Below are 12,886 nucleotides of genomic sequence, written 5' to 3' on the forward strand. Positions count from 1 at the left end.
GGTAGATAGATAGATAGATAGATAGATAGATAGATAGATAGATGGATAGATAGATAGATGGGTGGATGGGTGGATGGATGGATGGATGGATGGATGGATGGATGGATGGATGGATAGATGGATGGATGGATGGATGGATGGATGGATGGATGGATGGATAGATAGATGGATAGATAGATGGATAGGTAGATAGATAGATAGATAGATAGATAGATAGATAGATAGATAGATGGATAGATAGATAGATAGATAGATAGATAGATAGATGGATGGATAGATAGATGGATAGATAGATGGATAGGTAGATAGATAGATAGATAGATAGATACAAAGATACATAGATAGATAGTTAGATAGATAGATAGATAGATAGATGGATACATACATACATACATACATTGATACATAGATGATAGATAGATGGATGGATGGATAGATAGATAGATAGATAGATAGATAGATAGATAGATAAATAGATAGATAGATAGATAGATAGATAGATGGATGGATGGATGGATGGATAAATAGATAGATGGATAGATAGGTAGATAGATAGATGGATAGATAGATGGATAGATAGATAGATAGATAGATAGATAGATAGATAGATAGATAGATAGATAGGCAGATAGAGATAGACAGACAGATATATAGATAGACAGGCACAGACAGACAGATAGAGAGATTGACAGACAGACAGGTAGATAGATAAATTTAAAGCTATACAGTATAGGTACACACTAGACATTCCCAGGAATAAAGACTCCCCACACATCTTTCTTGCAGGGTCCCCTGTTCCTTGCTGCCCTTTAAAAGTCAACAATTCCACCCCCCCCAACCCCAGCTTCTAGCCATAATTACCCTTAGAACTGCTATTATATTGCTTGTCCTCGAGGGAAATTTGCCAGCTTTTTAATGACTCACACCCTTTTACTAACAGGAAGTTCCTCTTTCTACCTAACCTCAGTTCTTCTTTGCTACAATATAAATCCTGTTCTGTCCTCAGTAGCCAGGGAAAAACAGCTGGCCATCAACCTCTTTATTAACCTTTTAAACATATAAAGCCAGAAAGGCCTGCTCCATTGGGATCTTCTTAGGTAACTAGAGTCATTGTCTTTTTTCACTTTCATTCACATTGGCTACTTTGGCCCTTGTCTAGATATTTCTTTCCTTCCTCTGAAAGTTTTCACCAGTGGCATTCAGGAACAAAGGTAGATTTTCTTACCTTATTTTTGGACATATATTCTTTAGACTGAAGGGCAAGGGAAAATGGCCCAGCCTGATGTTCTATATCCCTACCCAGAATTCTGCTCTGGTTCCCTGGCAGCAATACCTCAAGGAAGAACCCTGGGCAGTTTGTGTGCCAAGACTAGACTAAGTGACTTAGCTTTCTCCTCTTGGCTTCCAAATTGCACTACATTTAGTTTTTAAGAATTTAGGAATTTAGGTGGTCTTTGCTTAATTTTTGAGACATCTTGGATGAAGACTGAAAGATAAATTACTTACAGTTCAAGAGCTGAGGTTAATTCTTTCCCCACCTATTAAGCAAACAGTACTCATTCAAGTTTTCTTCATATCAAGTAACTGATTAATCAATGAGACCCTGAAAAAAATAATAAAAGCACTTGTACAGGTTTGCTTAATAGCAATCAGAGCCAAAGTCATCCAATTGGACAGGGGGAAATAGGCTTTTTTAGAATGGACATTTCTTTGGAAAATTATTCTTTCCAGTAAGATTTTTACTTGTAATTTCAAAGAAGAGAGGGCAGGGCTGCAAGAGAGTGATAAAACAATACCAAGTTGGTGGAACAAAACAGTGGAGGGGAAAAAAGATACATGTTCCCAGAGGATGAGGTGTTGGACTAAATGAATCTCTAAGGTCCCTTCCAGCTCTTAAGATTCTACGTCTAAAATGTCAGCCTTATGAGGCATCTTTTCCATTATGCAAATGAAATCAGTGCTTTCAGACAGGGAGCCAGTATTCCCAAGGTTAAAATGGCTAAGGTGCACAGGATCTGGAGAGGAATGCTAAAGACAAAAGCTTCAAGAGAATGACAAATCTGTATGTATTTGTGTGCATATATGTTAATAATCTAATAATAATTATATGACAATTCAGATTCAGAAATATTCTCAAGGCTCTGATACTGTTAAAAAATGAATAACAGCTCATATGGGGAATACCCAGGCAAGAACAAAGATCCACATCACGTATCAATATGCTCCTCCCAGGGCCTAGAGAGTCTTTTGTACATTTTTTTTTCTTGTTCAGTTTCATGATTTTATCAGTATTGGGTACTTCCATCAAGGAAAACCTCTTTAGCGACATAAATCTGCAACTTATAGTTTAGTGTCCTCCCTCGCCCCAGAACCCCACTGTAATCTACTAGCTCAGAGTCCCACCCTCCATATGTGTCAAAGGCAGCACTTGAACCCTGGGTTTCCTTACTCCAAGACTGTCTCTTTCCACTGTATGCCATGTTGCTTTTCATAGTGTTTTGTACATAGTAGGGCCTTATTAATTTATTCTTCAATCAAATTGATCATACTGAAATAAAAATTCCATACTAAAAAGGGCTGTTTAATGTCCAGAAGGAAAAAAAATCCATCAATCCAGGTTCTATTTGCATTTCTGTTGTCAGCTTCAATCATTATAGGCATTAGTATCTGTCAGTGAATCTGAATTTCCTTAAATCCCTTAGAATTCAACACTCCTATTATCTCCACATGAGCTGGCATTCATTTTTTAGCTATGTAGTGGGCCTGAAGAATATTTTTGGAATGGAGTTTGTTGGTTTGTCGTTGTAGTGTTGGTTTTTTTTTTTAACTGTTAAAATCAGCTGAATTCCTTTGAAATGAAGAAATTTGCCTTTTAACAAGAACTCTGCATAAGGATCCCTCCCTCTCTCTTTCCCTTCCCCCGCTGGAATGAGCAAGGAATGCTCTTTTCCTTCCTGTAGATTAGTACATGGCAAAGACCCAGCCCATAGGGGAGACACAGACTGCAGCAAGCTATTCCTGGCCTGGGATATTGGAGGCATCCAACTGTCAACTCTGAGAAGCATGCTAAGATGCCTCATGGCCCTAGAATGAACACTGATACAAGTGACATCACTGATGGTCTAAAGAGAAACAAAATCACCCTTAGGAGACACACACACACACACACACACACACACACACACACACACACACACACACACACACGTTTAGGATAATATCATTTCTTGATTTCCCAGATAAAAGCAGCCGGATAATCCCAAATGGTGACTGATCCCCAAACCATTTCCCATTCCTTTTATTTCTGGAGCACCTTTCTAATTATGATCAATTCAGGCTAATGTTCTATGGTGTTTTTCATCCTCTGAATGCACATAATGATTGATAGCAGGAGAAGTATCTCGGAAGTGAGCAGAGGGAAAGGAATATCATCCAGGCTGGCTTGTTGGCAAACATGACCAAGGGAACACTTATGAATAGACAGGCTATCCTTTCTTGCCAATAAGGAAGGAAGGACTTGATTTCTCCAGAACTCCATCCTATGGCTAGATGGCAGCAGGTTTCACTGTGATTAGATGTCTTAGGATCATAGAAGTCATAGATCTAGGTCTGGAAGGCATCTCTGGGACCATTTAATCCAACTCTCTCATTTTACAGACAAGGAAACTGAGTCCCAGGGAAGCAAAAAGTCTTATCCATGGTGAGAGAACTATCAGAGGCAGGATTGCAAATCAGCCCTTCCTGACCTTCGAGTTCAATACACTATCTACTACGCTATATCATGACAGACCACTGACCTGATGGATATCTCTCCCCTTAGATTCAAAATTAACATGGACTATTGAGGCTGAAACAGACCTTATACAGCTAACCCTCTTGTCTTGCAGATGAGGAAACTTGAACAAAAAGTAACTTGCTTAAAGTCATGGGGATAAGTAAATAGCAAAGTCAAGATTTGAACTTGGATTATTTTCCAATACTCCTTCCACTAGACTAGATTACTTTGTTAAAATTCTATTATGGAGGCAACTCAGTGGATAGAGAACAAGACCTAGAGATAAGAGATGCTGGGTTCAAATATGACCCCAGACATTTCCTAACCATGTGACCTTGGGCAGATCACTTTGCCCCAGTTGTCTAATACTTAGTATTGATTCTTAGTATTGATTCTCAGACAGAAAGTAAGGTTTTATTTATTTATTTATTTAAAATCCAATTGTTACTTGAAAGGGGGGAAATAAATGAAGGCACAGCTAGGTGGCACAGTGGATAGAGCACTAGGTCTGCAATCAGGAAGACCTGAGTTCAGATTTGTTCTCAGATACCTTACCAGCTGTGTGATCCTAAACTTAACCCTATTTGCCTTAGTTTCCTCAGCTATAAAATGAGCTGGAGAAGGAAATGGCAAACCATTCCAGAATCTTTGCCAAGAAAACCTCAAATATGCTTATGAAGAGTTGGGCATGATTGAAATGATTGAACAACAGGCAGCTTGGTGGTACAGTGGAGAGAAGACTGGATTTGGAGTTAGGAAGATCTGAGTTCAAATGTGGCCTGAGACACTAGTTGTGTTGCTTAGGCAAGTCATTTAACCATGTTCCCCTCAGTTTCCTCATCCGTAAAATGATCTGGAGAAAGAAATAGCAAACCACTCCAGTATCTTTGCTAAGAAAAATGCAAATGGGTCATGAAAAGTCAGATACTGACTAAACAACAGTAAATGAAGACACTATCCTCTTCACAAGAGTTATTTTATTTTATTAACTAGTTCAAAGCCAGGTAGACTGAAGAAAGTTTGATGATTTGGGGGAAAGTGGGCAGGAGGAAGAAAGAGGAATGAATGGTTTCAAGGTATCCCATGGTGCTTTCAGGAACCAGGTCTAGTACGGGCCTCAGGGAATTGCTACCTGGGGCATAAGGGGTGAAAAGCAGGATTCTCGGTAGTCCTCATTTCTTCTCCCATCCTTTTAGGTTTACCAAGCATACTACATGATCTGCCTCTTTCAGACTTTGCCTCCTTCACATGTTTTTCTAGAGTTAGCCTTGTTTTTCTACCTACTCTTGTTCAGGGTCTCAGTTCACAGTTTTGATAAAGATGACATTAAGAAGCAAAGTGAACACTAAAAAGGGCCTTTGGGGTCTCTATTACGAGTTTACCCTCAATTCATTTCATCAAGGGCTAGCATCTTCTTTCATCTTTGCCTTGTTCTTAATACATCTATAGATTTTTTCAGAAAATCCTGTTGTAGTTTCAGTGATTTGCCTCTTGTGTTGGCATCACCAACTTTTCTTAGATTTTTCCCTACCAAGCCTTGTATTTTGTTCCTGTCTCCACTCTTGCTAGTATTCCTACCCTGGGATTAGATAACTAAATTTTGGCTTGGGAGCCCCACCTTTCTTTGGCACAGGCCAAAGACAAGCCTATGCTTGTCTTGTGGTATTCACCTCTCCCGTATTCCTCTGACCCTGGACATCCCTGCCAAAGAGTTTTTTTCATTTAAATTCTTAAAATGTTTTCTCCTCCCCTCCCTTCTTCTTCCCTTTCAGCATCATCTTTTCCTCCCCACCAAGTCCCTCCTTCTCCTTTTCCGTCCTCTCTCCCCTACCTTGTTCTCCATTTTACTCCTCTCATCTTCTTTCCATCTCTTTTCCAGAGTCTGGAATTTCCACTCTCTGGTCACTTTAAATAAAATTCCTTTCATGCTAATATAATAAAGGAGGGTTTTCCTAGTCATTTCATCCAACTTCTGCCCTAGTTCATCTGCCCCCATTGGTGCTTTGAGTTTTCTGCCTGATAACTGCCTTCAGTAGAATCCTCATAACTCTGGAACTCTGGCTTTAGAACTCTGTTAAGAATATAAGTGTGTATCTCAAAGAATCTTACCACTTTGCTGGAGGATTTATCTAGTTATTTCTCTCAGACCAACATGAAATCCCAAAGATTGGGGACAGAGGGTTGGTTGAAAAAGTTCTTACTCCTTTCCAAACACCATTTCTTCCTTCCTCACCACCCTCATTGCAGTTAGGAGCATAAGTAGGACATTTTGGCGAGAAATACTATGGAAAATGTAACTGAAGTGGGGAGAAAGTGTGGTGTGCCTCTAAATGAGCGAGTGGCCCCCAGTACCTGAGTATGGCTATGGCTACACTAGATAGCTGACATCCATCCCAACTGAGTGTTGAAGAATGGGTCCACAGCTGCTATTACCCCCATGTTCTGCTCACAGCAGTCCTGCATTTGGGGCAGTACCATGGTTTGGATTTGTAGAATTTCAGCGTGGCTTGGCATAGAGCTAGGAACCCTAGAGTTTAGAAAGGCTGCTGCTTCTTCCTCCATCCTCAATATCCACATTTACAGCAGAAAAATCCTTTGGGTTATGGGTTGAAGTTGTCGGTTCATTTTGCCCTGGGCTGACACTGCACCCCATGACTCAACAGGAGTGCTGTTCAGCATTGAGGTTACTTCTACCTATTTTGCTGTCCGGAATTACTGGCGAGGATTCTTTGCAGCTACATTCAGTGCCTTTGTCTTCCGTGTCCTGGCAGTGTGGAACAAAGATGCTGGTAAAGGGGGTGAGGGGAAGGCTGGCAGGCCTGGGGAAGTAGGGTATAGGACATGGATATTGGCAATGGGAGGAGGGTCAGGGGTAGTCTCGTGAGGCGTATATGTGGGACAAATATGTTAATAATGATAGGAAGGAAGGAACAAAGAACTCATAAATCTGGGAGATACAGGCACAGGAGAAAACAATGAGAATGGGGGGTGAGTATGAAGGAGGCATAAAGAACTTGGGAAATGATTTAGTAGCCCTGGCATTAGCCATCTTCCTGCCTCCTGTTTTTGTATCCTCTTTCCCTCTCTGTATTCCCTTACAGTTACCATCACAGCCTTGTTTAGAACCAACTTCCGAATGGATTTTCCCTTTGACCTACAAGAACTTCCTGCCTTCGCCATCATTGGGTCTGTGTGGCTAATTGGAAGAAGGAATGAGGAGGGAGATGGAGGAGAAGTAGACTGAGAAGGAGACAGCTCAGCACAGGAGGAGGGGAGGGTCTTAAGAGGAAAGCCTGATGCCTCTTCCCTTTAGCGGTTAGCGAAGTATTATGATCTCTTTCTTCAGGTTTCATCTACCTAATTTCGTGTCTCCTCTCAGGATCTGCTGTGGGTTCCTGGGTGCTGTGTTTGTCTATCTGCATCGACAGGTTATGCTGGGAGTCCGAAGGCATAAGGCTCTCAGCCAGTTCCTTGCTAAGCAGTGAGTCATGGCTCTCTAATGGCCTATCTTCCAAGCATGCTTATTTTCTGCCACCTCTCATGCCCCACCCCCCACCCCAATGGGAAGCCACTCCTTCAGTGCCTCTGGAGGGTGTTATACACCTCCACAGTAGGACTTGGATTTCTAGCCAGGAAGGGACTTGATATTTCAGGGTTGAGGGAGGAGGGAGAGGAAGGAGGGAGGATGGGCAGAACTGAGAGGTATCTCCCTCTTTCCCAATCCAGTTCCTGTATAACCTCTGTCCTTTTTGAATTCAGTCATTTTGGGGAGGAGAGAAACTCTTTGAATGCAGGTTGTCTCCTTTTGTAACCCAGACCCTCCCAACTCTAAACTTCTCTGATTTTGGGGTGAGGTGGAGGAATGAGTTCTTGGGAGGGGGGCTGGGTTGGGGGCAAGTGCCAGTTCTGTTTCCCTTGCAGCCGCCTGCTGTACCCAGGGATTGTCACTTTCATCATTGCCTCATTTACCTTCCCCCCAGGGATGGGCCAGTTCATGGCCGGAGAGGTCAGCTGTGGGGAAACTGGGGTAGGGCCTCTAAAGCCAGCCAATCCTATGCTCAGGATCAGGGGCTCAGGCTATAGCTATTCCCTTCTCTTTTGGAAAAGGGCAAGCATTCAAGGCTTCCCCAGGGGGTTCCTGGTTACTCATCCCTGTCACTGCCCAAGGGAAGAGACTTGCCTTGACCCTGAGTTAAGAGTTGATTAGCTCCCTGGGAGGAGGTGGTAGCTGCTCTCTGGAGAAAGGGGCTAACTTTCAGGGGACCTCTCTCTCATGTGACTTTTCCCCTTCATCAATAGCTGATGCCCCGAGAAGCCATCAGTTCCTTGTTTGACAACCACACCTGGGTGAAACATGTAGGTGACCCTCAGAGCCTGGGCCGCTCAGCTGTTTGGATCCATCCCCAGGTCAGCGTCATCATCGTCATCTTCCTCTTCTTTATCATGAAGGTACCATTCCTTTGCTCTTCTAACTCCCAGATCACCCCACTCAGAGGTATGGGGATAGGGGAAGGGTGATGGAGGATAATTCAGTCTGATACTCCCACCTTCTTGAAAAGACAGAATGTGGCAAGACTAAGGGCTTTTGTTGCCCTTTAAGGAGTCAAGTATGATGTATGACTGTAAAGTACAATTTGCTGCTTACCAAATGACCATATCAGATCTAAATTGGTTATATAATTATTCACAAAGTCATTAGGGTTGTTCATACCTTAGAGCTAAAAGCATGTTTCATGAAGTATAGAACAGATCTGGGCAAAGGGAGGCCCTAAGTCTTTAAGCAATATTTATCTAGTGAACATTCTGATCTTAAGGAACATTTAAGGACTAGCTTAGTCTTGGAGCTATGGTGAAGAGAGAGGAACTACCACTTCCTGGTCCTCTTGCATTTTCTCCCAGATCCATCCCTAATTCCATGTGGGAAATAGTCACTTGAACCAAGAGAAATATATTAGAAATTGGGGGGAACTTCCTGACGAGCAAGATGGGAATGGTTCGGGAAAGGGAGGCTGAGGAATGGAGAAAAGTATAGAATTAGGGAGTAGAACCTGAGGAGTCTCTAAATCTAGAACTCTGTTTCTCCACTCCCCTCTCCACAATCACGTAGCCATATGGATCGGAGGTAGGAATATGAACATGTTAATTTCCTGAGAATTTAGACAGTAAAAATGGGAACATGTTTGAAGGAGGGAAAGGGGGAAACTTCCAGGGATTCAGGGAAAAAACTGCCTTGGCTTCGGGGGAGGAGGCCACTCTCTCCATGCTCTGATACTTCTATCTGACCCAGTTCTGGATGTCCATTGTGGCCACTACTATGCCCATTCCCTGTGGGGGCTTCATGCCTGTGTTTGTGCTAGGTGAGTCCTTAAAGGGTTGCAGGAGTCTGGGTTTCTGGGAGAGTGATAGAACACTTGATTTGGGATTCTGGGAGCAGGGTTGAGCTTTTGGACTCTGAGGAAGGGTTGGCTTGATTCTGGGAATCCAGGGAGTAGGGGCTTTGGGGTCTCCTAAAAAGACTCTAATACTCTGCTCATCTCTCACCCAGGGGCAGCATTTGGGCGACTAGTGGGAGAAATTATGGCCATGCTATTCCCTGATGGGATCCTATTTGATGGGATTATCTATAAGATTCTTCCTGGGGGCTATGCAGTAATTGGTGAGACTATTCACTCTCTTTCCTACCCTGCTTTCCCCACCTCCACACACAATCAAATACTCTAAACTAAACCCAAGGGCTGTGTCATTAGCAATTAGACGCCTCCACGCTCCTCATCCAGGAACTATTATTGAACAATAATTCTACAGCTCCTCTAACTTGGGGATTGTGTCCTAATAAGGGAGACATTCTCTATATGCCTCCTTAGTTCCTCTAACCCAGTGACTTCACTGTCATTGGTGAGACTTTCTAAAGTCTCCATCTTTGTTAAGATTTTCCTAATAATTTTATCCTTTAAACTAGGACAACACATCATTATCAGTGGGACCTCTCTCCTTTCTCCCCACTTCCCAAGCATTGAAATGTAGAGTTTCTGGAAACAGGAGGCCAGAATTCAAGTCTCTGCTCTGCAACTTACTAAATGTGATCATACCAATTATAGATTTAGGGCTGGAAAGGATATTAGAAGTCCTCTGGTCATTTTGCAGATGAGTAACTCAGAGCCAAGAGAGGTTAAGTGATCCACAAAGGCAGGAATAAACTGAGCTGGGATTTAAATCCTGGTCCTCTGACTCTAAATTAAGTTTGCTTTTCTCTGTAAGAGGCTCCCATCAATTAAAATTTCTGGGATTCAGTGCCCTCAGATGTAAAATGGAAGAGAGGAGGAGAAGTGGATTAGACTAAATAATCATCAGTTTTAATGATCCATGATGCTATGAAAATCCCCATTTGCTAAAAATTCTCTGCTTCAAGACCATGCAACTTCCAGAGCTGTAATACCCATCTTCCAAACTGTCTCAGGCCAGATCTCATGCAGGAACACAAATACCAGCCACGTCTGTACTCACCCCTCTGATGCCCCTTCCTATGTCCCTCATGAGCCCCAGTTTTGTCTGTAGTGATGATTCTTAACATGCTTTCCTCCTTCTCCTGTATCATCAGTGTTTGCTTGCTTATCTTCTTTGGTATCTTCATATTTTCCAAGTGACCCATTTTCTAGTTTCCTCTACTGAAGGGGAGGGGCAGAAGGAAAGATTGATACCATATTTTTCCAAGAGTTGGACAACATTGACCAATATGATATCTCTATGTTCCTAATCCAGGGGCAGCAGCACTTACTGGTGCAGTATCTCACACGGTTTCCACAGCAGTAATATGCTTTGAGCTGACTGGCCAGATTGCCCACATTCTGCCTATGATGGTGGCTGTCATCCTGGCCAACATGGTAGCCCAAAGCCTACAACCTTCACTCTATGACAGCATCATCCAGGTGAAGAAGCTGCCATATTTGCCTGATCTAGGCTGGAGCCAAATCAGGTCAGGAAGAGTGAGTAACTAAGTGGGAGGGAATGGTGGGACTTGGGGGTAAGAAGCAGAGAGTAGGTGAGGAATTTTTTCTGTCCAGTTAACCTAGGTGGGAACTAGATTAGGTCTGGGACAGAAAAAGTGATTTCATTATCATCAGGAAAGTAGAACACAGTGGATATCAGAGGCAGAGAAGAATTTGAGCAGCCCCTTGTGCTCTGCACCTTACGTTCCCAAGAGTGATTTGATCAGGACTTTGGGGTTGCCATGAACAGCTGAGATTTTATGAAAACTAGGTTTTAGGAGGGAAAGATTGTTCTGTATATGATAGTGAGAAAATATACACATCAGTTAATCAGTGAAGGGAGTTCAGGGGAGTGGCTAGTCGATTCTTGAAAGTAGAGTCATTATGTGACCTTGATGATTGGTCCAAGGTCTTTCTTCCCTTGTGTTATCATTGTGAAGCAAGTATCTATCACTCTTGTTCTTTGACTCATGTCACTGCAGAGCCCAGACGTGGGGAAATAAATATTGATGGGAGTTATGGTCAGATACACCCTAGTGCTATTCTTTGTACTTGTTGAACTGATTCTGGTTTTCTGATTCAAGAGAAGGAGACCCAGCTCTTGAACTCTTATGATGGTAAAGTTCTTCAGAGGAAGGGGAAAGATAACATTAGGAAAGGCATCTTATAGCCTGGCATGGAAACTTGACAGATGAAGCCAGAGAGTTCACTCATTATGGCTTCTTCCTCAGCAGCAAATACACAATCTTTGTTGAGGACATCATGGTACGAGAAGTGAAGTTTGTTTCAGCCTCCTGCACTTACCGGGACTTGAAAACCCTGCTTCAGGCCACTACTGTAAAGACCTTACCATTAGTAGACTCCACAGGTCAGTAGAAAGAGACATATTTCTAGAGAACAAACTGGGATTGAAGGATGCAATCAAATAACTCTTATTATAATGGAAGAGATATGATCTTTTCTCCTTGTGGAACCCCTCAATCAATGGAGAAACCCCCCCATATTTAGGGAGAAAAGTCTAAAGGTAGGATATAAACACAAGAAGACAAATACCAAGACAGGCAGTGTTATACAGTGGGAAATTTGTGAGATTTCACACCAGAGGGCCTAGGTAAATTCAAATCACAACTCTGACACTTTGCTATCTGTATGACATTGGGCAAGACACATTTGAGATTTTGGGGACTAAGTTTCATATTTTTAAAGCAAGGGAGTTGGACTAGAGCATCTCTAAAGTCCTGATTCTATAATTCTTTTTTAAAATTAATTTAAAAATAATTTATTTCCCCCAATTATATGTAAAAATAACTTTTAATATTCATTTTTTAAGTTTTGAGTTCCAAATTTTCTCCCTTCTTCTGATCTTCCTTCCCTCCCTCTGCCCCTTTTCCCCTCCCTGAGAAAGTATGTAATCTGATATAGATTTTACATGTGTAATCATGTAAAACATTTTTTCTGTATTAGTCATTTTCTGGAAGGATTCTCAAATTTAAAAAAGGAAGGAAACTAAATATAATATATTTCAGTCTGCATTCAGACATGATTCTATAATTCTAAAATATATGTTAGCATAGTTCTGCTGTCTTCCCCAAACCTGAATTCATTACTAGTATCTTTTAATGATTTTTACTGTTGGATGATTTTACATTTGTCTTATTGATAGACCTCACTTTCTTTTTGTTTGTTTGTTTGTTTTTAAATAAACTTTATCAATATCTTTTGTTTTTTACATCATCAGAATTTCTTCCAGGATCCCTTTCCTTTTTCCCAGAGAGTCATCCAAATAAAAATCTTTTTTTAATTAAAAAAAAGGAAAAAGGAAAGAGAGTTAAAAAACCCCCCAGCAAAATTAATTAATACTTAAAAAAAAAAGTTTGATAATATGTGCAATGTACCACTCTTGTAAACCTCCTACCTCTGCAAAGGAATGGAGAGGGTCTTCTCAGATTTATTCTTTAAGGACTATGTTTATTCTATGTAATTTGCAACATTCAATTTGTATTATTTTGTAGTTCTTTCTATTGACATTGTTGCAGTCAGTGTATATGTTTATAGAACTATGGACATCAACTTTGAAAGTGCATAGACGTTTTATGCCAATTGAAATGAGGGTAAAATGAAAACT

General features: G+C 41.5%; 1 protein-coding gene across 5 annotated transcripts in view; it reads left to right on the plus strand.

The window, feature by feature from the left end:
* The window catches only part of CLCN1 (chloride voltage-gated channel 1), a 36,406-nt gene that overhangs the window by 10,959 nt on the left and 12,561 nt on the right, over positions 1 to 12,886 (plus strand). For 2 of the 5 annotated variants that reach the window (XM_056799826.1, XM_056799824.1), the window contains 9 exons: positions 6,439 to 6,564; positions 6,877 to 6,961; positions 7,155 to 7,256; positions 7,697 to 7,802; positions 8,075 to 8,224; positions 9,063 to 9,132; positions 9,321 to 9,431; positions 10,535 to 10,748; positions 11,493 to 11,629. In XM_056799826.1, coding sequence (XP_056655804.1) covers positions 6,439 to 6,564; positions 6,877 to 6,961; positions 7,155 to 7,256; positions 7,697 to 7,802; positions 8,075 to 8,224; positions 9,063 to 9,132; positions 9,321 to 9,431; positions 10,535 to 10,748; positions 11,493 to 11,629 — 1,101 coding nt within the window. The remainder of the gene's footprint in view (positions 1 to 6,438; positions 6,565 to 6,876; positions 6,962 to 7,154; positions 7,257 to 7,696; positions 7,803 to 8,074; positions 8,225 to 9,062; positions 9,133 to 9,320; positions 9,432 to 10,534; positions 10,749 to 11,492; positions 11,630 to 12,886) is intronic. The other 3 variants (XM_056799825.1, XM_007504495.2, XM_001366095.3) reach the window with 3 other exon arrangements.

This window comes from Monodelphis domestica, chromosome 5 (genome assembly GCF_027887165.1).
Source record: "Monodelphis domestica isolate mMonDom1 chromosome 5, mMonDom1.pri, whole genome shotgun sequence".
In the NCBI taxonomy this organism is placed as follows: domain Eukaryota; kingdom Metazoa; phylum Chordata; class Mammalia; order Didelphimorphia; family Didelphidae; genus Monodelphis; species Monodelphis domestica.